We start from the raw sequence: 23,424 nt of genomic DNA, 5'->3' as shown, positions 1-23,424 counted from the left end.
GAGATGAGTATTGAGATGAGCACTGAGATGAGCACTGAGATGAGCACTGAGATGAGTACCGAGATGAGTACCGAGATGAGTACCGAGATGAGTATTGAGATGAGCACCGAGATGAGCACTGAGATGAGCACTGAGATGAGTACCGAGATGAGTATTGAGATGAGCACTGAGATGAGCACTGAGATGAGCACTGAGATGAGCACTGAGATGAGTACCGAGATGAGTACCGAGATGAGTATTGAGATGAGTACTGAGATGAGCACTGAGATGAGCACTGAGATGAGCACTGAGATGAGCACTGAGATGAGTACTGACTATACAAGCAGCTTTCTGACAGGCGAACTGACATTATGTGTTGGCTTATCTGGGTTAGTAGAGAAGGAGACGGAAACAACTGGTTGTTCTGGCAGGGCTGCACGGTGTTTGGCTTAAATGATAAAAAAAATTCTGATGGTTTCTAGGCTGCTGGTTCCACATACTGTGAAAAATGAAGAGAGGTCCAAATCAAAACCACATGAGCCCTGATCTCAGTGAGCAAAACTCTGGAAAGGCAAAGAGGACAAAGAAGGAGGGGAAACAGGGAGTGTGTAAGAGAGAGAGAGAGAGAGAGGGAGGGAGGGAAAGAGAGAGAGGGAGAGAATCAGAGGGAGAGATTCAGAGAGAGAGAGGGAGAAAGAGATGGAGAGAGTAGGTAGAGAGGCATGGGGAGTGAGGGAGAGAGGGGGAGGGATAAGGAGTTGCAGAATGAGAGAGGAAAAATAGAAAAGAGAGAGAGTAGTGGGTGAAGGAGAGTGTGAGTAAAGAATGTCCGCAGAGCTCCACAGCTTCAGAAAACAAACTGGCTTAACGCCTAAGCAATAGATGGAGAAAAGATACAACCACCCCCAGCATAGTCCACAATAACGTTTTCATACTTTTTGCCCATTCGTCCACACCTAAAATGACATTTCCCACCACATTTGTAGTTCTAGTGTGAACTAATGACTCTCTCTCTCTCTCTCTCTCTCTCTCTCTTTCACACACACACACACACACACACACACACACACACACACACACACACAGAGAGAGACTATGTACATAACGCACAGATGTTGAGACCGTACCTCCACTGTCCTTAAGGTGAAGGGCAATCTTGGTGTCATCTGCAAAAGACGAAAAAGAGCAAAGACAGAGAAAACATGTTACAACATGGAAAAATTATTTCATCCATTAAATAAAAGAATGCATGAAGGAGAATGTTAGGTCTAACCCTCCGCACATAAACTCACACAACCCCCCCATAACAGACACACGCATGCACACACTGTCACGGTGTCCCGACCGTCCCAGACGTCCCGACCGTCCCAGACGTCACACACACCTGATATTTTATAGAGATGATCATTGCCACAAGTTCTACCCCACAAAGCAATACTTCAACAGGCCAGCCATGAAATTGAAATTAATAATCCTTGAGTGAAATGTACTTATTTCATATTTCCTTCATTTCAGCATTCGATAATCACCAACTTCTAACAACTCGTTTAGGCATTCTACAAGAGCAAATCATTAACATAATGTGGGAAATTTACTTTGATGTGTGTGTGTGTGTGTGTGTGTGTGTGTGTGTGTGTGTGTGTGTGTGTGTGTGTGTGTGTGTGTGTGTGGGTGTGTGTGTGTGTGTGTGTGTGTGTGTGTGTCTGTGTAGTATTAAAGTTAGGGAGGGGCTCAGAGTTTGTGAATTGAGAGATTAAAATATTTAAACTATTTAAACTATAAAAAGAATGGATAGAATAGATCTTCAATTGGGGAAAAGACAGGAGTAAGAGCAAGAGATAAAGAAAAGAGAGGTAAGAGAGGGAGAGAGAGAGAGAAAGAGGGAGAAAGAGGGAGAGAGGGAATAATGGATAGAAAGACAGGCAAGGGAACACGTGAGCGATACCTTTGATCATTTAAATAGCTTTCCAGTTTAACCTGACCTTGATCTTTTATTGCTTTTGATCTTGCAGCACTCTGAGTCTAGTGATTTTGTGTGTGTGTGTGTGTGTGTGTGTGTGTGTGTGTGTGTGTGTGTGTGTGTGACCTGGCTCATGGGTGTATGTCTCTTTTTTTAGCCTTTTTTCCACATAAGATGAACATAGATTCACAAGGTTTCATGAGCTTGGTGCTACTCAGCAATCAGAGTACATTCATCCTCAGCAGCATTCAGCATTCAGAATTCAGGATTCAGCAGGATTATGAACCAGTGTGAGATTGGGAATTTAGGAATACTGTCTAACCAGTTATGTTTCATGAGGCTGGAGTAAAGACTGGGCTGAGAATATGCAAAACAAGACAAGTGAAGCGAAGCACGTGTGAAGGAGGGACACATCTAGCCTGCCATCTGGGTTTACTGAGTACTGAGTATTCATTAAAGGTTCAGATTATTAATTGGGTGCTTAATTGACTTAATGGTTTAGATTGATTCAAAGATTAGCCTGCGTTGTTTAATCAGCACAGATACTTCTTCCTGACTTGAAAAGCAGAAACAGCTCATAGCCTTAGTATAAAGATACAGTCGAAAGCCAGTGGTATCCTGAAAAATGTTGTTATTAGCTTGTGTATTGAAACAGCTTAGCTCATATTTAGTAGATACCATCTGCCAATCAATGTAATCCTGTCATAAAGAAGAAAGATAGAGAGAAATTGATAAACAGATACATAAACATTTTCTCACAGTGAATTAGCAGGCCTACTTTTCAAAAAGTAATTTTCATTTAATGCCTTGTTCACCCCATCAGACATATGCAGTAAAAGGGACATACACTAAAAGGTTTTAAAGGGACATACACTAAAAGGTGTTAAAGGGACACACACTAAAATTGTTAAAGGGACATACACTAAAAGGTTTTAAAGGGACATACACTAAAAGGTGTTAAAGGGACATACACTAAAAGGTGTTAAAGGGACATACACTAAAAGGTTTTAAAGGGACATACACTAAGGGCGTACTCACACTAGGCTCTGCGATCCGGGCCCGGGCACGGTTGCCTGCCGAAGCACGGTTCGTTTGGCTAGTGTGAGCGCTCCAACCGTGCCCGGGCCCGGATCAGTTAACCGTGCTCGGGCCCGCTTTGAAGAGGTGGGCCAGGGCACGATTCATGTGGACTCGGGCACGGTTCGCTTATAGTGTGAGCGCTATCCGTGCCCGGGCCCGCTTGGTGCCTCGTCTGATTGGTTCATTTCGCTGGAACTCAAACATGACATCAGTGATGCGACGCTCACGTTAAACAGTCATAGCGGCAAAGTGATTAGCAGACAATCGTTGTGTTAAATTATCGATAAATCTGTGCTTGCACCGTGTTTCTGCACTCCAAAAATACAATAAAAGAGAATCGTGAACTCTATAGTGTTGTGCGAGCGCGCTTTTTTTCCAAATAAAGCGGCGTTGTGATGACGTAAGCGTGCTCGGGCCGGGTTGCTGAAGCCAGTGTGAGTGCAGGCCAGAGGGGGAGTGGGGAGGGGGGATAACCGGGCCCCAGCACGGATCCAGCAAACCGTGCCTAGTGTGAGTACGCCCTAAAAGGTGTTAAAGGGACATACACTAAAAGGTGTTAAAGGGACATATACTAAAGGCATCTGTTAAAGGGATAAAGGGATCAACATTAGAGTGTTAAAGGGATAAAATATTAAAGGGTCTGAAAGGGATAAACTTTAAAGAGTGTTAAAGGGATAAACATTGAAGGGTGTTAAAGGGACATGCGTTAATGTGTGTTAAATGGACATGAATTAAAGTGTGTTAAAAGGACTTCTCTTAGTCCTCTAACAGTGTCAAAGGGACATAACATGGAAAGGTGTTCAAAGGTTACCCACACTTGACTACATTATACAAAAACATCAGTGTAAACCAGTAGCGAACTGTGACCATTATACCTGGCCCCCCTCAAAAAAAATTGTTTCCTCTCCTAATTAACTGCAATAAAAAAAATTAAATTGAGACGACAGTACAGCTTTAAAATAAACAATAACATATGTACTAGATAACTTCTTAAGCAAAATAAGGTTCCAAGCAAAATAAGGTTCACAGCTCCGTGTTCCTCGTTAGCGGAATATGTAAACAACGCGCACGACTGCATCAAAGGAATGAATCGAAACTAGCTAGCGGTGGTACGCTAATGACAGAAATTATCATACAGTTAAGCACGCCCACTAAGAGGGAAGATATGATTGGTCAATTTTACTGTCATTTGAAACTGGCATTGCGCTGAATTATTACTGCCAGGCCCTCTGTAAACGAACAGCGGGCATCACAGTGCTGATAGGGGGAGACACAGGCTCACAGGCTTCCACTTAACCCCTCACCTTCCAACACAGATTGAATAGACACGGGTGATTAATTTATTTGCTTATATTTTTGTAATTGTTTAGATGTCGATTGTCAAACTGTAAGTAGATAAAATAAAATTGGATAAATTATATGATATATATTTATGTTTTAAGAATATTTTAGGCCCTCTGAGAGGGCGTAGAGGGCCCTGACGGTTCCCCACTGGTGTAAACTTTCTTTTCCTCATTTACAGTCATTGAGCAAAAACAAGTAACAACATTTAATAATTCTATTTGAACATTTGATTAAAAATGTAAAAAAAACATCTGGCTGTGGATGACCAAGTCCGATGACCACACCGAACTCTTTTTAACATGAGCAGAAGAGAGAAATTGCAATAGCGAAAGCACTACAGACAGGCAGACCATATGTGTGAGAGAGAGATGATGCAGAATCATGTCATCCAATCATGTCACACCTCCAGAAATCACAGTTCTCAGAACAGCACAGCTGTGTCTTTGATCACCTGTGGAAAACTCCAAGATCATCTCTGAAAACCTGTCAGCACTGTGACACCTCCCTGCCCCCCCCCCCCCCCCCCCTCCTTACATGCATCAGGTGAGGGTGGAACAACAAATAAATACATAAAGAATGGTAGGATATTATTTCTATATTGTTTCTGAGGGTGACTGCTCATTATTTTCACAGTTGCACCAAGTCTAGATGTATCTGGGTTAGGTTTACGGTCACCAAAACAAAAAACTCAACCTTGCTGTAATTACCACTGATATGCCTTTTCACTGTGCCAAGCCTCGCGTGACCAAATGACCACAAGTCGAGCGCCTGTGTGTCGTGGCACTGGAGCCTTCGGTGAGAAGCGAAGACAGTGTGAGTTGAGCCTTTACCTTCCGTAGGCTGGCTGGTGGGTGGAGGCGATGTAGCCCGGGTGGAGTCAGCCGCAGTAGCTGATCTGTTTCCTGTTGTTGCTGATGCTGTGGTGGAGGGTGGCAACTGGGTGGTGTTGATGATGTCACAGGTGTTATCTTTTGTCTGAAAGAGTAAACAGAAGACAACCATGTTTTAGCACAAATACGCATGCGAAGGAACACACACACGCGCGTGCGCGTGCGTGCGCACACACACACACACACACACACACACACACACACACACACACACACACACACACACCTCATCTGGGCAGCTGTTATCCACCCAGTCCTGCCGATGGCGGTCAAAGCCACTGGAACATCTGAAATAAGACGGATAATTAGCATCACTGTTGAGGAATCCATTACCAACACATTAAATTAACGCATCATGGTAAGATGCTACACAGTCACATTAACCAGTAGACAGTATCCAGTGACTGACTGACTTGCTATTTATCTATCTATCTATCTACACTCACCGGCCAGGTTATTAAGTACACCTGTCCAACTGCTCATTAAAGCAAATGTCGAATCAGACAATCACATGGCAGTAACTCAGTGTAACATGATCTGCTGCAGTTCAAACCGTGCATCAGAATGGAGAAGAAAGGTGATTTGAGCGTGGTTGTTGGTGCCAGACGGACAGGTCTGAGTATTTAAAAAACTGTCGAGCTACTGGAATTTTCATGCTCAACCATCTCTTGGGTTTACAGAGAATGGTCCGAAGAAGAGAAAATATCCAGTGAGCAGCAGTTCTGTGGGTGCAAATGTCTTGTTGATGCCAGAGGAGTACGTCAAGACTAGTTCGAGCTGATAGAATGGCAACAGTAACTCTAATAACCAGTCGTTACAACCGATGTATGCAGAAGAGCATCTCTGAACACACAATACATCTAACTTTGAGGTGGATGGTCTACAGCAGCAGAAGACCACACAGGTGCCTCTCCTGTCAGCTAAGAACAGAAAACTGAGGCTACAATTCGCACAGATTCACCAAAATTAGACAATCAAATATTGGAAAAACTTTCCCTGATTTGATGAGTCTTGATTTCTGCTGTGACATTCGGATGGTAGGGTCAGAATTTGGCATCAACAACATGAAAGCATGGATCCATCCTGCCTTGTATCAACAGTTCATCCTGGTGGTGGTGGTGCAATGGTGTGGGGGATATTTTCCTGGCACACTTTGGGCCCATTAATACCAGTTGAGCATCGTGTCAACGCCACAGCCTACCTGAGTATTGTTGCTGACCATGTCCATCCCTTTATGACCAGTGTTCCATCTTCTGATGGCTACTTCCAGCAGGATAATGCACCATGTCATAAAGCATGAATGATCTCAGACTGGTTTCTTGAACACGACACTGAGTTCACTGTACTCGAATGGCCTTCACAGTCACCAGATCTCAGTCCAATAGAACACCTTTGGGATGTGGTGGAACGGGAGATTCACATCATGGATGTGCAGCTGACAAATCTGCAGCAACTGTGTGATGCTATCATGTCAACATGGACCAGACTCTCTGAGGAATGTTTCCAGTACCTTGTTGAATCTATGCCACAAAGAATTAAAGCAGTTCTGAAGGCAAAATGGGGTCCAACCTGGTACTAGCAAAGTACCTATCTATCTATCTATCTATCTATCTATCTATCTATCTATCTATCTATCTATCTATCTAAACAGACAAAACTATTGAGTCTGGTATGGGGGGAGAACACAGAGCCCATTGAGAACTGGTTCTCTTCATTTAGGATATAATGTTGAAATCAAGTTGAATTAAAAAATTAAGCTGAAAGAAGACATAATTTTCCAGAAGGATTTGCTGATTCAGATTTGAACCTGCACCAGAGTAAAACTGTAGAGGGAAATAAATTTGGCCATAGCACTTCAGACACATGGAGTCGTGTGTGTGTGTTTTCTGTTTAGCATGTTCTGTTGACTGTTTCTTTTTGAGCGTTGGAAGGTTGCAACTGTTTTATCAGAATTAGTCCAGACCTTACACATGCTTTAAAACCGATTAAATATTAATGTAACTCTGCGTAGTCTTGAACTCAGCACCTGAACACAAATCCGGAAAGCTCCGGAAAGGAACCCTGCTCCCTGCTCGAGGCTCCGTGTGGGACAGTGTCCAGATTTCAACACAGAACCACAGAAGTCACTGCATGACAAGTCTGCACTTCATACAGCAGGGGGAATGACAGCAGGAGTATAGAACTGAGAACATCTCTCTGCTTTTCTCTCTCTACCACTCTCTTCCTCGCTCTACCACTCTCTCCTCTCTCTACCATTCATTCTCCTCTTCTCTCTCTACCACTCCCTCGCCCCTCTTTCTATCTACCACCATTTCTCTCTACCACTCTCCGTGAGCACGTTAGGCCTTGTAATGGCCTCCCTGATCCAGTCATTACTTTTCATACCTCCCTGTCTCTGCCAGTCCCCACACAAACTCCCAATCCCCCATTTATCCCTCCGTGAGACACATGCTCTCTCTCTTTCTCTTGGGGTTGGAAGAGGGACGCAACCTCACGCCCCGACACACTACAGGAGATTTACTCAACAACTCTGCACGTTACAAGAGTGTGCACGGGTATATTTGCACACCGCCGTCCAGGCACTGAAGCCAGTCTGTTATCGTACTGGTTATATCCTTACGCTGGCCTGCTGGGCTGGGTTAGAAGTGTCAGCCTGCACCATGCTGATATTTTTCTACTTTTTAAGTTTGTCAGTGGTGCACTAGCCAGGTCTTACTGCCTGTAGTCACCACTAATCCCTTCTGTTTACATACACAGGAGAGACACAGGAACAACACAAGTCAAACCCCTTGTTGAGTCAGTGAGGAGAGTTATTTTGGCTCGGCTTGTGTTTTCAGCCGAGAACGAGGAAATCCAAGCTGTCCGTCAGCTGGAGTGTTGAGGCCTGACTGCACCCCACTCAGCTGTGCACCTAAATGCCTAAGCATGATTGGTTCATGCTGTGTAATATGCATAGTAATGCATGCAAATTTAACGGCCTGGGTCGTTCCCAGTAGCCATGGGGCCAGGGGTTTAATGCTTGATCTAGGTTTCCACTGGGGTATGATGCTCAAATCCTATCACAAAAAGCTCATCGGTCACATTCGGATCACAAAATGTTTTTATTATTAAGCTCCAAATAATGGTTAGCATATTTATTTATTTCATTTTAATTAGCCTGTGGCTGAGTGACTCCATTAAATGACTATAATACCTTTTTTGTACCTGTCTGATTTCCCAGAGCTACCTCAGCGCTGTACTACAGCTGGTGTGACGGCAATGACAGTTTGGTGTCCATGCATGACTGCAGATGCCCAATCAGCCCTCTGCTGCCTGCTCTGATTAAACGTCAGCACCGTCACGTTTGATTGTCCTTCTGACAGCAGTACACACAAAGGCTGCATGTGAATGTATGTGTGTGTGTGTGTGTGTGAAAGAGAGAGAGAGAGAGAGAGAGAGAGAGAGAGAGAGAGAGAGAGAGAGAGAGAGAGAGAGAGAGAGAGAGAGAGAGAGAGAGAGAGATATGCACAGAAGCAACCTGACAGAAAGTGTTACAGAGGAATCAGTCATTGTAAACCCCCTGGGAAGCACTTGGTCATATTATTAGATAAAGTTTTTACACAGGAACTTGGCCCAGAAACTTGGCACACATCATTATAACATACACATGGACCTGGTCACCCACCCACACCCACACACAGACACACACGCACATGCATGCACACACACACACACGCGCGCGCACACACACACACACACACACACACACACACACACACAGCCTTTGGCATAAAGTCTCACTTTAATTTGTGACGTGCTTGCTTTAAATTTCACCTAGTATAGTCAACATAAAAGTTGGTGGCAACTGCGTTGTAACCTGCTCCACCCACAGACCTCCTCAGCACAGCACAGCCAGTAGGACGAGAGTCCACCTCACGGCCTGGTTGCTCTCAACACGAAGTGTGTATTTAATCAGCGTCCTGCTCAGGCAGACTAAGCTACAGTGTAATTACTCTGAGGGTCCCATCACCAGAGTCAGAAGTACTGCAGCACAAATGCGTTCAGTCGAACTTGTTTATAAGCAGTTGTTAAGACATTGGGAGGCTCTGGTTAATAGTAAGTTGGTCAGCAGAGGTGTGATATGTTGGAGGTAAAGTGCAGATGATGATAAAGTTAGAGACATCGGCAAAACACGTACGAAAGTAAAGTGATTAGGGTTGACTACAAATGAGAAGGAGGTCAGGAAGATGAAGGCAGAAAAGAGAGAGAGACAGACAGGAAGGTCATCGGGAGGAATAGAGAGACAGATCATCGGGACGGATAGAGAGAGGCTGGCACTTCTTCCCTTTTATAAACAAAGGAGTTGCATGCAGGAGTCTCCACCCCATGATCATTCACTCACGGTCTCTGACTGCAACGCTGACGTCAGCCAAGCGGTTTCACGATGTTCAGATATGCTTCCTGCTTATCTTATTTATGTGGGTTACAATGACCTTCTGAAGCTGAACACATATTTAATGTACAAGAATTATGTGCCATAGCAAACAAGCAATGCTATGAAACATCAACTTCTGGTTTTGTTATGTAGGAACACAGGTTTATTTTAGTCTCTGAATTACAGTGGAGGTTTGATTGTGATTAAACTCTACTAACAAAAGTGTTCTGCATTAATTAATGGATTCAATTACTTATTGAAATGCCAGTACGTTGCTACAGCCTGTCCTTTCTCCATTCTGAGACCTTAGACAGTATTGTAGAAAATCTCGCTTTCGATCAAAGATCAGATTTTTTAGCTTGCATTGACACAGAAAGTGAAGCGAGAGAATTAATAAAAGAACTAATAAAAGCATGACAGAGGAATGAGGCACTGTCAGAACAGAGACTGGCTGCTATGATGATTCCCAGTAAGTTCTCATAAAAAGGGCTTTCAGTGTTTCTGATATGAACCCCACCCCCACAATTTCATGCTATCGCTCAGTGTGCTAAAGGAAATGGATGAGAGGGGAGAGGGGAGGGGAGGAGAGGAGAGAAGGAGGAGAGGAGAGAGGGAGGAGAGAAGAGAGGGAGGAGAGGGGAGAGGGAGGAGAGGAGAGGGGAGGAGAGAAGAGAGGGAGGAGAGGGGAGAGGGAGGAGAGGAGAGAGGGAGGAGAGGGAATGGGAGGAGAAGGGAGGAGAGAAGATGGGAGGAGAGGAGAGGGGAGGAGAGAAGAGAGGGAGGAGAGGGGAGAGGGAGGAGAGGAGAGAGGGAGGAGAGAGAATGGGAGGAGAAGGGAGGAGTGAAGATGGGAGGAGAGAAGATGGAAAAGGGGAAAAGGGAGGAGAAGGGAAGAGCAATGGGGAAGAGAAAAGGGGAGAGGAGAGGGGAGGAGAGAGGAGAGAGGGAGGAGAGGGGATGGAAGGAGAGGAGAGGGGAGGAGAGAGGAGAGAGGGAGGAGAGGAGAGAGGGAGGAGAGGGGAGGAGAGGAGAGAGAACAAAAGCAGTTGCTAAGAAGTGGGAGGCCAACAGAGCATGAAGGAGCAAGCTCAGAATAAATGTGGGAAATGGCAGGAGAGACGCGAAGAAGACAGGGAGAGATAAAGAGAGAGAGAGAGGACGAGAGAGCGACAGAGAGTGAGAGAGAGCAGAAAAAATAGGGCGAGATGGATGGAGATGGAGTCAGAGATTAGATTACGGAAGAAGACGCTTTCAGTCAGCGCATTTCATGGCGAGCACGCTTATTCTCTTGGCACCGTTCCAACCTCGCGCCGGGGACAGAACGATGGACTGAGACAGAAAATGTCTGGGACAAAAAGGGACAGCAGGACAGTTTGAGCCTCAGCAGGACAGTGTGAGCCTCAGAGCCTAGCCTGCGTGAAGTCAAGACATGAGAAAGCGAACAGGGACACACTCGAAGACAGATTAAAGGGCTTGTGTTTCCCCTTGCTGGTTGAATAATTTCCCGGGTGGGGGGGGGGGGCAGTGGACAAGGCTGAGGGACACCAGCAGCTCTTACCTGCCGAGTCGGTGGCACCAGCTACAGTTGAAGTTGATCTGTGCAGTGATGCAGGTGGAACAGCTCCTGAACTGGAGACAGGCTGGGTGGGGTGAGGTGGGGTGGAGAGGGGTGGAGAGGGGTTGGGGGTGAGACAGAGACGGTTGCTGCAGCAGACACATAGGATGTAACAAGCAAACAGTAGGAACTCCAATTACATGAAGACCAGAACTGATTCACAGCCTATTAAATGGGCACAAAGCGCTTTAAGCCCAGCAGCCATTGGTTTGACAGACTGGAGACAACAGTGTGTTTATTTGTGGATTATTTATCTGGGCAGATGTGCTTTTGGAGAATACTGTGTGTGTTCGTGAGAGAGAGCAGATAGATAGATAGATAGATAGATAGATAGATAGATAGATAGATAGATAGATAGATAGATAGACAGACAGACAGAAAGTGAGTGAGTAAGTGTATTATCTTACTAGGCAGTGGCATCATCTCCACTGCTGTGCTGTTTGTGATTCTTGTCTTGAGCAACTCCACACGATGATACTCATATATGGTCTTCCTCCGGACATCTAAAGAGACACACACATACACGCACACAAACACACACCACAAATTCCATCAGTGAAAATATACAACAGACAGAGAGAGCAAAGGAGAAAAAGAAAAAGTGACAGGCACACTAAAGGCAGGAAGAATGCCGCCACTCATTTTCTCCTTTATTTCCTGGTATCCTCTGCTCAGCTCGGCCCACAGCCCCTCTCATGTCACGTTGGTACCGTCTGCCGCTGGACTGTCGGCACCATGCATTTCTGCCGTTAGCAACATGTCGTTAAACGTTTTCTAGGGTCACGTGGCTTCGTCCATGCCACACAGCACATGGTCTCCCTCGCACATGGAAGGAGAAATGAGACCAAATGCTCCTGAAGTGGACGGGGCAGATTTTAATGAGATCGGACATGTTCATGGAAGCGTTACACGATGAACGCCAGCACCAATAACTGTGGGGTACTGACATTGGTGATGAGAGGTTTGCATGGACATGAATGAAAATCAGTTTAGTGTTTAATATTGTGTGGGACTAAAGTGTAATTAACGTATCTCTCTCTCTCTCTCGTTATTCTTTCACTCTCTCTTTCTTTCTTGAACAGACATGTTTACAAAGAAATTTCACAATAAATGAAGTTTGTGACAAGTTGGTGAATTAGCTCAAGCAGTGATCTGGAAAATTGAATGACTTTACAAAGTAAAGAAACAAGTAACAAGTAGTGTGTGTGTATGTGTGTGTGTATGTGTGTGTGTGCGTGTGTGTGCATGCAAGTGTGTTAGACATCTGTATTCTCACATTTGTCAAACCTTTATTCTCACACTGGTTAAATAATTTAGTGCCTGCACAAACCACCTGGAACAGAATTTGCGCACAAACATAGCATCAGGGATGTGCGCGCGTGAGCACATGCGTGTGTGTCTGTGTACGTGTGCATGTGTGTGTCTGTGTGCGCGTGTCTGTGTGTGTGTATGTATGTATGTGTGTGTATGTGTATGTTACCAAGGCAACACAGATTTTGGTCTGACTTTTGGTAGCAGGACATTGACGCAGTAATCCGTGCCGATGTCTTTCTCAACACGTTTCAAACCTGACCGGAGGAGATTTCTCCTCTGCAACACGCAGAGAGTATGATGCTTTCTTTCACAGGAAGCTACCCAGGTGCTTGTGCAGTCTATAATCATCTCAAAGCTGGACTACTGCAACTCACTACTTGTGGGTCTTCTTCTGATGTGTCATCAGACCTCTACATCTGATCCAGAATGCAGTAGCTTGACTGATCTTCAATCTCCCTAAGTTCACACATCACTCCAATGCTGCGTTCTCTTCACAGTTCTCTTCAGAGTCTTCCAGTAGCTGCATGCATCAGATAGAAAACACTGATGCTTGCCTAAAAAGCCAAAAAATAAAACCTCAAAATCTCAAGAATAGCTTGAGACTTGAAGTGTTATGCTTAAAGTCTCATGGAAGACAAACCTCAAGACTATTCTCTGTTCTGGCTCCAAGATGGTAGAACAATCTTCTGCTAGATGTTTGGACTGCAGAATCTCTTGAACCTTAACTATAACTGTAGAACAACCTTTTGTCCACAAATACAGACTTGTGCTAACGGGTCGCCCAATGGAGGATGGGTTCCCTTTTGAATCTTGGTCCTCCCGAGGTTTCTTCCTAATCCCCACCATTATAGGGAGTTTTTCCTTGCCACTGTCGCCTTTGGCTTGTTCATTAGGGATCTGGACCCATACGATTGTAAAGCTGCTTTGTGACAACATGTGTTGTGAAAAAAGCTATATAAATAAATTTGACTTGACTGGACTTGACTTGGATGTAGGTATGTGGTTGTGTAGGTGGATGTGGGGGGGGGGGGTGTTCTGGTGTATGTAGATATGGGGGGGGGTTCTGGTGTAGGTAGATATGGGGGGGTGTTCTGGTGTATGTAGATATGGGGGGGGTTCTGGTGTAGGTAGATATGGGGGGGGGGGTTCTGGTGTAGGTAGATATGGGGGTTCAGGTGTAGGTAGATGTGGGCGGGGGGGTTCTGGTGTAAGTGGATGTGGGGGGGGTGTTCTGGTGTAAGTGCATGTGGGGGGGTTCTGGTGTAGGTAGATATGGGGGTTCTGGTGTAGGTAGATGTGGGCGGGGGGGATCTGGTGTAGGTTGATGTGAGGGGGGGTTCTGGTGTAAGTGGATGTGGGGGGGGGTTCTGGTGTAAGTGGATGTGGGGGGGGGTTCTGGTGTAAGTGGATGTGGGGGGGTTCTGGTGTAGGTAGATGTGGGGGGGGGGGGTTCTGGTGTAAGTGGATGTGGGGGGGGGGGTTCTGGTGTAGGTAGATATGGGGGTTCTGGTGTAGGTAGATGTGGGGGGGGGGTTCTGGTGTAAGTGGATGTGGAGGGGGGTTCTGGTGTAGGTAGATGTGGGGGGGGGTTCTGGTGTAAGTGGATGTGAGGGGGGTTCTGGTGTAGGTAGATGTGGGGGGGTTCTGGTGTAGGTAGATGTGGGGGGGGGGTTCTGGTGTAAGTGGATGTGGGGGGGGTTCTGGTGTAGGTAGATGTGGGGGGGGTTCTGGTGTAAGTGGATGTGGGTATGTGGTTGTGCAGGTGGATGCGGGGGGGTTCTGGTGTAGGAGGATGGGGGGGTTCTGGTGTAGGTAGATGTGGGGGGGTTCTGGTGTAGGTAGATGGGGGGGGGGGGGTTCTGGAGTAAGTGGATGTGGGTATGTGGTTGTGTAGGTAGATGTCGTGGGGTTCCCACACCTTGGTTAACATCAGATTCAAGGACCTTTCAATGACTTTCCAGGACCAACTTCCTCAAATTCAAGGACTGCACCTGCCAGCATTTACCTACTCTTACCCCTGAATATGTTATCAAAAAACGATGTTAATACAACGCAAATTCAAAAGACCGAATGCCATTTCAAGACATGCATCCTGAAATGTACTGTGCATGACATTAAGCACTGATTAAACGAAAACTTAATTCACACTCAACATGACTGGCAATTTAGCAGTTGACCTGCGAGAAGATGACATTCACGTAAAGCGGCTACACATACACTACCGTTCAAAAGTTTGGGGTCACTTAGAAATGTTCTTATTTTTAAAAGAAAAGCAGTTTTTTTTTCAATTTTTTTTGCAACATTAAATGCAACATTAAATGCATCAAAAATACACTCTATACATTATTAATGTGGTAACTGACTATTCTAGCTGTAAACGTCTGGTTTTTAATGCAATATCTACATAGATGTATGGAGACCCATTTCCAACAACCATCACTCCAATGTTTTAATGGTACATTGTGTTTGCTAACTGTGTAAGGAGGCTATTGGATATTTAGAAAACCCTTGAAAACCCTTGTGCAAGTAGGTTAGCACACCTGAAAACAGTTTTGCTGATTAGAGAAGCTATAAAACTGACCTTCCTTTAAGCTAGTTGAGAATCTGGAGCATTATAATTGTTGGTTCGATTAAACTCACAAAATGGCCAGAAAAAGACAACTTTCAATTGAAACTCGACAGTCTATTCTTGTTCTGAGAAATGAAGTCTATTCCATACGAGACATTGCCAAGAAACTGAAGATTTCCTACAATGGTGTGTACTACTCCCTTCAGAGGAGAGCACAGACAGGCTCTAACCAGAGTAGAAGGAGAAGTGGAAGGCCCCGCTGCACAACTGAGCAAGAAGACAAGTACATTAGAGTCTCCAGTTTGAGAAATCGACGCCTCACAGGTCCTCAACTGGCAGCTTCATTAAATAGTACCCGCAAAACGCCAGTGTCAACGTCTACAGTGAAGAGGCGACTCCGGGATGCTGGCCTTCAGGGCAGAGTGGCAAAGAAAAAGCCATATCTGGCTAATAAAAGAAAAAGATTAATATGGGCAAAAGAACACAGACATTGGACAGAGGAAGATTGGAAAAAAGTGTTATGGACAGACGAATCAAAGTTTGAGGTGTTTGGATCACACAGACAAACATTTGTGAGACGCAGAACAACTGAAAAGATGCTGGATGAGTGCCTGACACCATCTGTCAAACATGGTGGAGGTAATGTGATGGTCTGGGGTTGCTTTGGTGCTGGTAAAGTGGGACATTTGTACAAGGTAAAAGGGATTTTGAATAAGGAAGACTATCACTCCATTTTGCAACACCATGCCATACCCTGTGGACAGCGCTTGATTGGAGCCAATTTCATCCTGCAACAGGACAATGACCCAAAGCACACCTCCAAATTATGCACAAACTATTTAGAGAAGAAGTTGGCAGCCGATGTTTTATCGGTAATGGAGTGGCCAGCGCAGTCACCAGATCTCAACCCCATTGAACTGTTGTGGGAGCAGCTTGACCGTATGGTACGAAAAAAGTGCCCATCAACCCAATCAAACTTGTTGGATCGGCTTCTGGAAGCATGGGGTGAAATTTCTCCAGATTACCTCAGCAAATTAACAGCTAGAATGCCAAAGGTCTGCAATGCTGTAATTGCTGCATTTTTTGACGAAAGCCAAGTTTAAAGTTAATTATTGTTAAGAAAATTATTTCAAAAAAAAAAAAAAAACATTATTTCTACCTTGTCAATGTCTGGACTATATTTCTATTCATTTTGCAACTCATTAGATAAATAAAAGTATGAGATTTCAGGGAAAACACAAAATTGTCTAGGTGACCCCAAACTTTTGAACGGTAGTGTACGTTAACTACATACAGGAAACACCAGCTTTCGGTGCTGAACAAACAAACAAAAATTTCTCTACAGAAGAATGACCAAACTTTTGCAAAGTAAAAGTCAGCATAGGCCCTGTAGAATCAATATAATTTTAAATGAACTTGTGCTGGCAAAATAATGATACATTGACAGTAGACAAATAGTAATAACAATAATACACATATGCATATACACATACAGTTGTGACGGATCCCTCTGACTTGATAGACGTCACTTTTATTTTAGCGTTTAATGTGCACGAAAAACACAGATATAGCGCAATAGCGCACGTAGAACACTCAGCATACACTCACAACGTGTAGACTTAGACAACGACGAGCACAGGACACTGCGCGAGCGCACATTAAATAGACAAACCACATTAGCCCCACGTGATCACGAGACGATTCACAGGTGAGACTTATTAATCACACGACATAACCCTAACCACAGATATCCACTGACGCAGACAAAGCACGTGGACAACGTTGACACATGCCCAAAAGGGAGGGGCCGGGGTCCTCAAAGTGACAACAGTACATACATAAAACAGAGGAGCAAAGCCATATGAGATTAGAACTATAGATTTCTAGAGAAATCTGGTGTGAGATGATTCTAGTATTTTCCAAGTTTTTTTATCTACTTAATGAAGAGTAATATGAATTTAATTCGTTCATAAAGAGAAAAGAAGGCTTTTAACCACTCCACTTACTGTAGTGAATGTGGTATTTTGCTAAAAGTACGACTACATTTATGGCATCAGAGAAATCCGAACTTAAGTTTTCCACATAAAGTAAAAAGGTATCAAAAGAATGAATGTTAAGTTTGAGATTAATCGAGTTTCTAGTGTCCATGCTAAAACTTTGTGAATGTTGACATGAGAAAACAAATGCTCCTGCAATTCATCTTCTGACTTACAAAAGGTACATGAATCCACATAAAGTTTAAATCTTCTTTCAAGAAACATTGCTACAGGATATATCTTATTTAATACCCTATTTATTATTTTGAAATGAATCTCTTTTACTTTAGAACAGGTGTACTCAACTAAATTTGTCCGCGGTCCAATTTTGGCAGATACCTGTGACCTGAGGTCCGGTGCGGCGGGGGTGGCGAACGTAAGTTGTTGTGCGGGGTGGGGGTGGGGGGGGGGGGTTGGCGAACGTAACACTCGTGACGAAGTGTTTTTTTCAATAGCCCTGAAATATATGCTACGGTTTTGTTTTGGTCCGCATCCAGTTAATCAGGAATGAGATTGGGTCCGGACAGGACTGCGTTCGGGTCCGGATCCGGACCGCGGTCCGCCAGTTGAGTACCCCTGCTTTAGAAGATATGGGCCATTTGACAAGCCATTGTGGTTTTATAATATGTATTTCTTGAAAGAATCTCTATTACATCTTTTGTCTCATACCATCAGTGATTGTGACGGGTAGGGTGAGCGAAAATAAATGGAAGCGATCACGCCAAGTCTCAGGGAAATAGGATGGTTTAATATGTAAAGTGCGCAAACCAAAACCCGTGAACTGATCCGAATTAAGGATATAATAACCAGCGGTCAACTGGTACAAAGACAAGACATATATAGACGAACAAACGACCCTCAGGTGAGACGGATCGCGGGCTCCGCCCACCCGAGGGACGAACACAATGCCACACCCACAGGACAAGCTGCTGCTGTAGACGGGGGCGACCAGTAGGGGGCCGCCGTACCGTGACAGATCCCCCCTCCAAGCCGCACTCCCCTCCACCGGCTGTGCGGCCTACAGCAGCAGCACACAAAACAAAGGGGCAGGCAGGCAGGGACAAGGGACACACCCCCTGTAGTCCCGGAGCTGAAACACAAAACACAAACACAGGTTAGCTCGCCTACCTGGGCGGGACCCTGGACTGACTGGGCCGTCAACAAGACAAAACCACGCCCCGGTCGGTCACAGGGCCCTCACGCCCTAACCGGCCTTAAGCCGCATAGCCCCACAGGTGCGAGGACGACGGGCCACGGCTCCTTGTCCGTCCGGGGGTATGTGTGTGCAGGTTACCTCCCTGGGGCGTGGCTACGTCACCCCCAGGACCCCGTGGAAGGGTCTCCGTCCTGTGCAGGAGCTCTTCAGACCGGAGCCCCATGGTCCCCAAACATCCGGGGGCCCCAGCCCTCTAGGGAGGGGCTCTTTAAGACCGGGCTCCGGTCACCCCACAACATAAGGGGGCTCCTGCCAGGTGGAGACCCCCACAAGGCCCAGGAACGCCACAATTCACCGCCAGGGAGAAGCACCTGCACATAAAACACAAATGCACACACACACCCACACACACCAACACAGAACACAAACGCGCACTACCCTGATCCCCCCTCCAGGGGGGAGGGGTCACCATCCTAACTCAGGAGAACCCCCCACTTACCTGGTCAGGGCCTCCCTCGGGAGCGACGCCCTCCGTGCCACTCCCCGTGGCACGGGACCACAGCCGGTCCTCCCCCAAACACACACTTAAGGGGAGGAGCATGCGTGGAATTACAAGCAACAAAACCACAAACACGCGAGAACAACACACACATGCAAAGACTAGACAAACAAAAAACAGTGTACAAACAATGAACGAATGGGACTCTTACATGCGCGCTCGGTAATTTTGTGACGTGCCGCTCAGGTTCGCAGTCGCTCCCCCACACAAAACACAAGACAACAGGGGAGCGAAGCGACAGTGACGAGCGGCACCCGCGTCACACACGAAACACTAAACATATAACACCACGAGCACGCACACTGGTCCACACGCCCATTCACACGTACACTTCACCCACACAAAACATGAAGAGTATACAGGGAAGACGCCCTGGTCCTCGTCGTGCAACACACAAAACAAACGCATGGCGAAACTCTTCAGACAGACAAACAACGGACATGAAGAGCTGTCTCAGGGCAGACTGCCCTGGTCCTCACCGTGCTACACACACACACAACACAAAAGCACGGCGGAGCTCTTCAAACAAAACACCACGCAGACAAACACTTACCATGAGACATGACCACGAACGAAGGAAAAAGCAAAGGAGACTGGCGGCTTCCGAAAGTGGCTGGTTATTCTGTGACGGGTAGGGTGAGCGAAAATAAATGGAAGCGATCACGCCAAGTCTCAGGGAAATAGGATGGTTTAATATGTAAAGTGCGCAAACCAAAACCCGTGAACTGGTCCGAATTAAGGATATAATAACCAGCGGTCAACTGGTACAAAGACAAGACATATATAGACGAACAAACGACCCTCAGGTGAGACGGATCGCGGGCTCCGCCCACCCGAGGGACGAACACAATGCCACACCCACAGGACAAGCTGCTGCTGTAGACGGGGGCGACCAGTAGGGGGCCGCCGTACCGTGACAGTGATAATCTGGTTATTACACTTGAAGTCAACTAAGTTAGTCATTCACTTTTAACATGGGCATCGAAACAGTCAACTCTGAATATAAAATGACATTTTTGATTAATTGAATTAATGCTAAAGGAATCACTTTGCAGACTTTCTTAAAATCTTTATAACAACTATCATATCAGATCATATTTTTCAACAAAGGATGAGAAATTTAAAACATTATCACAATCTTTTTCATAGCAATCTTTTGTAAATATTGACTTCCTACCAACTGTGCCCTATTATTCCTTGGCTGCGGTCTTCATCCATGTGAAATTGAAACCCCCCAAAATATTCAAGGACCTTCAAGGACGGCTGTCTTTTATGCCTGTTTTCAAAAACTTTCTAGGGCCTTGAACTTATTTTTTCAGATTCACAAACTTTCAAGGATTTCAAGGACCCGTGGGAACCCTGGGTGTAAGTAGATATGGGGGGGGGGGGGGTTCTGGTGTAGGTAGATGTGGTGGGGTTCTGGTGTAGGTAGATATGGGGGGGGGGGGTTCTGGTGTAGGTAGATGTGGTGGGGTTCTGGTGTAGGTAGATGTGAGTTGGGGGTTCTGGTGTAAGTGGATGTGGGTATGTGGTTGTGCAGGTGGATGCAGGGGGGTTCTGGTGTAGGTAGATGTGGGGGGGTTCTGGTGTAGGTAGATATGGGGGGTTCTGGTGTAAGTGGATGTGGGTATGTGGTTGTGCAGGTGGATGTGGAGGGGGGGGGGTTTCTGGTGTAGGAGGACGTGCTACTTTGAGAGCTTTAGGGCAGGCAATTCTGTTCTGTTCAGTCACAGATGTTCAGAGGGTTAAAAGCCTTTCCTGTAGCTAATTACCTGGTCAGTCTGTGAGGCGTAACAAGGCTTCTCTGCAGGATGCTGGCATTCTGCCTGCAGGTGTGTGTGTGTGTGTGTGTGTGTGTGTGTGTGTGTGTGTGTGTGTGTGTGTGTGTGTGTGTGTATGTGTGTGTGTGTGTGTTTGTGTGTGTGTGTGTGTGTGTGTGTGTGTGTGTGTGTGTGTGTGCATTTAATCCTGATTCTGTTAGGTGTCTAATCAGTTTCAAAGCTTTAATTGGTAACAGCAAACAACAGCTGTGTGTCTCTCCATCTTTCCATCAAATTCTGATGCATCGTCAGTCTTTCACCCTCTAACTAAACCTCTCCTCTTTCTCTCTCCTCCTTCTCTCTTCTCTCTCTCTCATTATTGTCACAATCCAGGAGACAGATTGAGGTCAAAAGATGAAGATGCTGCCCTTTCCTCGCTGACAACACAAGCATATGCACGCACACATGTACGCGTGATATCAGAACCAACCACTTCCGTAAATGCCAAATGTTCGATGCACAGCATTCTGGTGGCGGTGGCAGTGTAGCCTCTCACGTCTTGCCCTTACCCAGACGTGGTTTTAGTTAACTGCTCTTCCTGAAGGAGCACAGCTCACCTCCTACTGAGCTAGACGTTACCTCACCATCAAAGCATCATGTCTGTTAAAAGACAGACGGCTGAGGGGGCTCGAGAGACTCCAACGCCCTGCACCCTCAATGGCAAACATTAAAAAAGACAGAAGAAGACGATTAAAAAACACCTTCAGGTAACTTCACAAAATAAAAAAAACACACTTATTAGGTACTGCAGAACTCTTAAATGAATAATAATGAAATAAGTAAAAAAACATCACTTTACAAAAACACAGTAGTGAATATGAACAGGGAACAGTGCTATTAGAACAACGCTTAAGCTGAGCTGTGTATTAACGTCATTCCTGACACGTTGCTGCTGGCTTTGGATGAAGCAGCAGTGGTGGAGTTCTCAGCACTGCCTCACTCCTCCACCTCTCCACCCATCGTGACGTGCCTCACTCCTCCACCTCTCCACCCGTCGTGACGTGCCTCACTCCTCCACATCTCCACCCGTCGTGACGTGCCTCACTCCTCCACCTCTCCACCCGTCGTGACGTGCCTCACTCCTCCACCTCTCCACCCGTCGTGACGTGCCTCACTCCTCCACCTCTCCACCCATTGTGACGGAGGGCCAGACGGCGCTCTAACCAGAGGGTGGGCGGCTCTGCAGGACGGCTCTGTCATCGCCGCAACGTCGCAGTTTGAAGTTCGTTAGCGGTAATACAGGCCGCCTCTCCTCAGACACCCCTCGACTCCACAAACAGAAACGACCTCCTCAGTGCGCTGCTGGGTGAATGTCAAATTACTCCAGACAATTCGCATACATTAGCTAGTATTAACTTGTTTGGCCCAGCAAGTCAAAAACATTGTAAATATTCCTCTGAATATTTTTATAGTTTCGCATGCCAGTTACGCAAGCATTAAAGCAAACAACACTTTGCACTGCTTGACATACTAAGGTGGGCAGTGCTCTCCAGAGTGCAGTTTCATGTCTGCCAGACTCTCCTGACCCAACACTTAAAAAGCCCCCATGTAACAGATCTGATTTTACTACACCGCACAGCATTAGATAAACAATAATGACAGTAATAACACACCAGGGTGGAGCGTCTGGACTCCTGAAAACCACGTCTAAGTTCACAGTCCATGTGGGTAATTACAAAAACATGAAGAATGAAAGGTCTTTGGTGATGCCAGCCTATGAGGGCTGTAAGGAGGACAGAGGGGGACAGAGGGGGACAGAGGGGGACAGAGGGGGACACCTGAACTGGACAGAGTGGGGTAGCACATTCGACTTCAACAAAGGAGATGATGGCAAGTCAACACATTTTGAACTGTGAAGACAACTTCAGTCAGAAGCAGGAATGTTACACCAGGATTTGCGACAACAAGCACTGTGTGCACCGCACAGCTAATTTTGAGCTCTTCTGAGTCTGTGTGCTCTGCAAAAATTCGCTGAGAACTTAGCATCTATTGTCTTGGAAGATAAAATAAGTCCGCTTTGGTGATGGGCTTTAAAAATAAAGGCTCCATCTGCAGGCTAAAATATTCAGTCTGTTCAGAAATATTTTTTTAAAAACCAGTCAACTGTAAGGAGCTCATACTGTGTGCCCAGAGCGTTCAGCAGTGGGAAGTCGGCATGCAAGTTTCAAATGTTGAGTTGCCAATTGCTTTCTGAACAAAACACAGAACAACTGAGTTCCCCTGTAACATGTTCAAAGTGTACATAATAATTAGTATACAGCTAATTATTGTCTAAAAAATTCACAACGTTTGTTCAGACAACTGTCCTTGCATTTATGTAGGAAACAATGCTGTATTAATTGTCTTACTGAATGCTTCTCTTGTGATGGATTTTCAGTATGACTTGGGGAATCATTAATATTAGTTGTGTAATATTTATTCACATAATATTTATTTTAGTCAAATGCAGTAATGCACATTCTTGCATGAACGTTCTGTAAAACAGGTGTTTGCTAACGTGATGGATGTTAAAAGTCATCACATCATTAGTTTAAAAATTTGTAGTCGTCATAACCCTCAGTTTCTAAAGCCCGGGCACTCGTCAATTTATTAGCTGTCATTTCATCGCTTGTTTTCCATGGACGTTATGCAAGATGTAAGCAGTCTCCGGTGTCCCTGCTGTTCACAAAGGTGGCCAGGGGGTGGAGT

General features: G+C 45.6%; 1 protein-coding gene and 1 long non-coding RNA gene across 2 annotated transcripts in view; both read right to left on the bottom strand.

Moving 5' to 3' along the window:
• Nucleotides 1–23,424, bottom strand: part of LOC143474809 (plexin domain-containing protein 2-like) — a 118,136-nt gene that overhangs the window by 8,903 nt on the left and 85,809 nt on the right. Inside the window, exons 8-12 of the mRNA XM_076972423.1 lie at nucleotides 11,690–11,785; nucleotides 11,226–11,307; nucleotides 5,480–5,540; nucleotides 5,194–5,338; nucleotides 1,107–1,145 (exon numbers count right to left, since the gene is read on the bottom strand). Of these exons, the coding sequence (XP_076828538.1) occupies nucleotides 1,107–1,145; nucleotides 5,194–5,338; nucleotides 5,480–5,540; nucleotides 11,226–11,307; nucleotides 11,690–11,785 (423 nt within the window). The remainder of the gene's footprint in view (nucleotides 1–1,106; nucleotides 1,146–5,193; nucleotides 5,339–5,479; nucleotides 5,541–11,225; nucleotides 11,308–11,689; nucleotides 11,786–23,424) is intronic.
• Nucleotides 17,930–20,357, bottom strand: LOC143474810 (uncharacterized). The gene is made up of 2 exons (XR_013120862.1): nucleotides 18,496–20,357; nucleotides 17,930–18,291 (listed from the first exon to the last, which is right to left on the bottom strand). It is a non-coding gene; the product is annotated as an uncharacterized LOC143474810 (long non-coding RNA).

Source organism: Brachyhypopomus gauderio, chromosome 14 (assembly GCF_052324685.1).
Source record: "Brachyhypopomus gauderio isolate BG-103 chromosome 14, BGAUD_0.2, whole genome shotgun sequence".
Lineage (NCBI taxonomy): Eukaryota > Metazoa > Chordata > Actinopteri > Gymnotiformes > Hypopomidae > Brachyhypopomus > Brachyhypopomus gauderio.
Note: the sequence above shows the minus strand (reverse complement) of the source record. Positions and strands in the feature narration are given on the sequence as shown.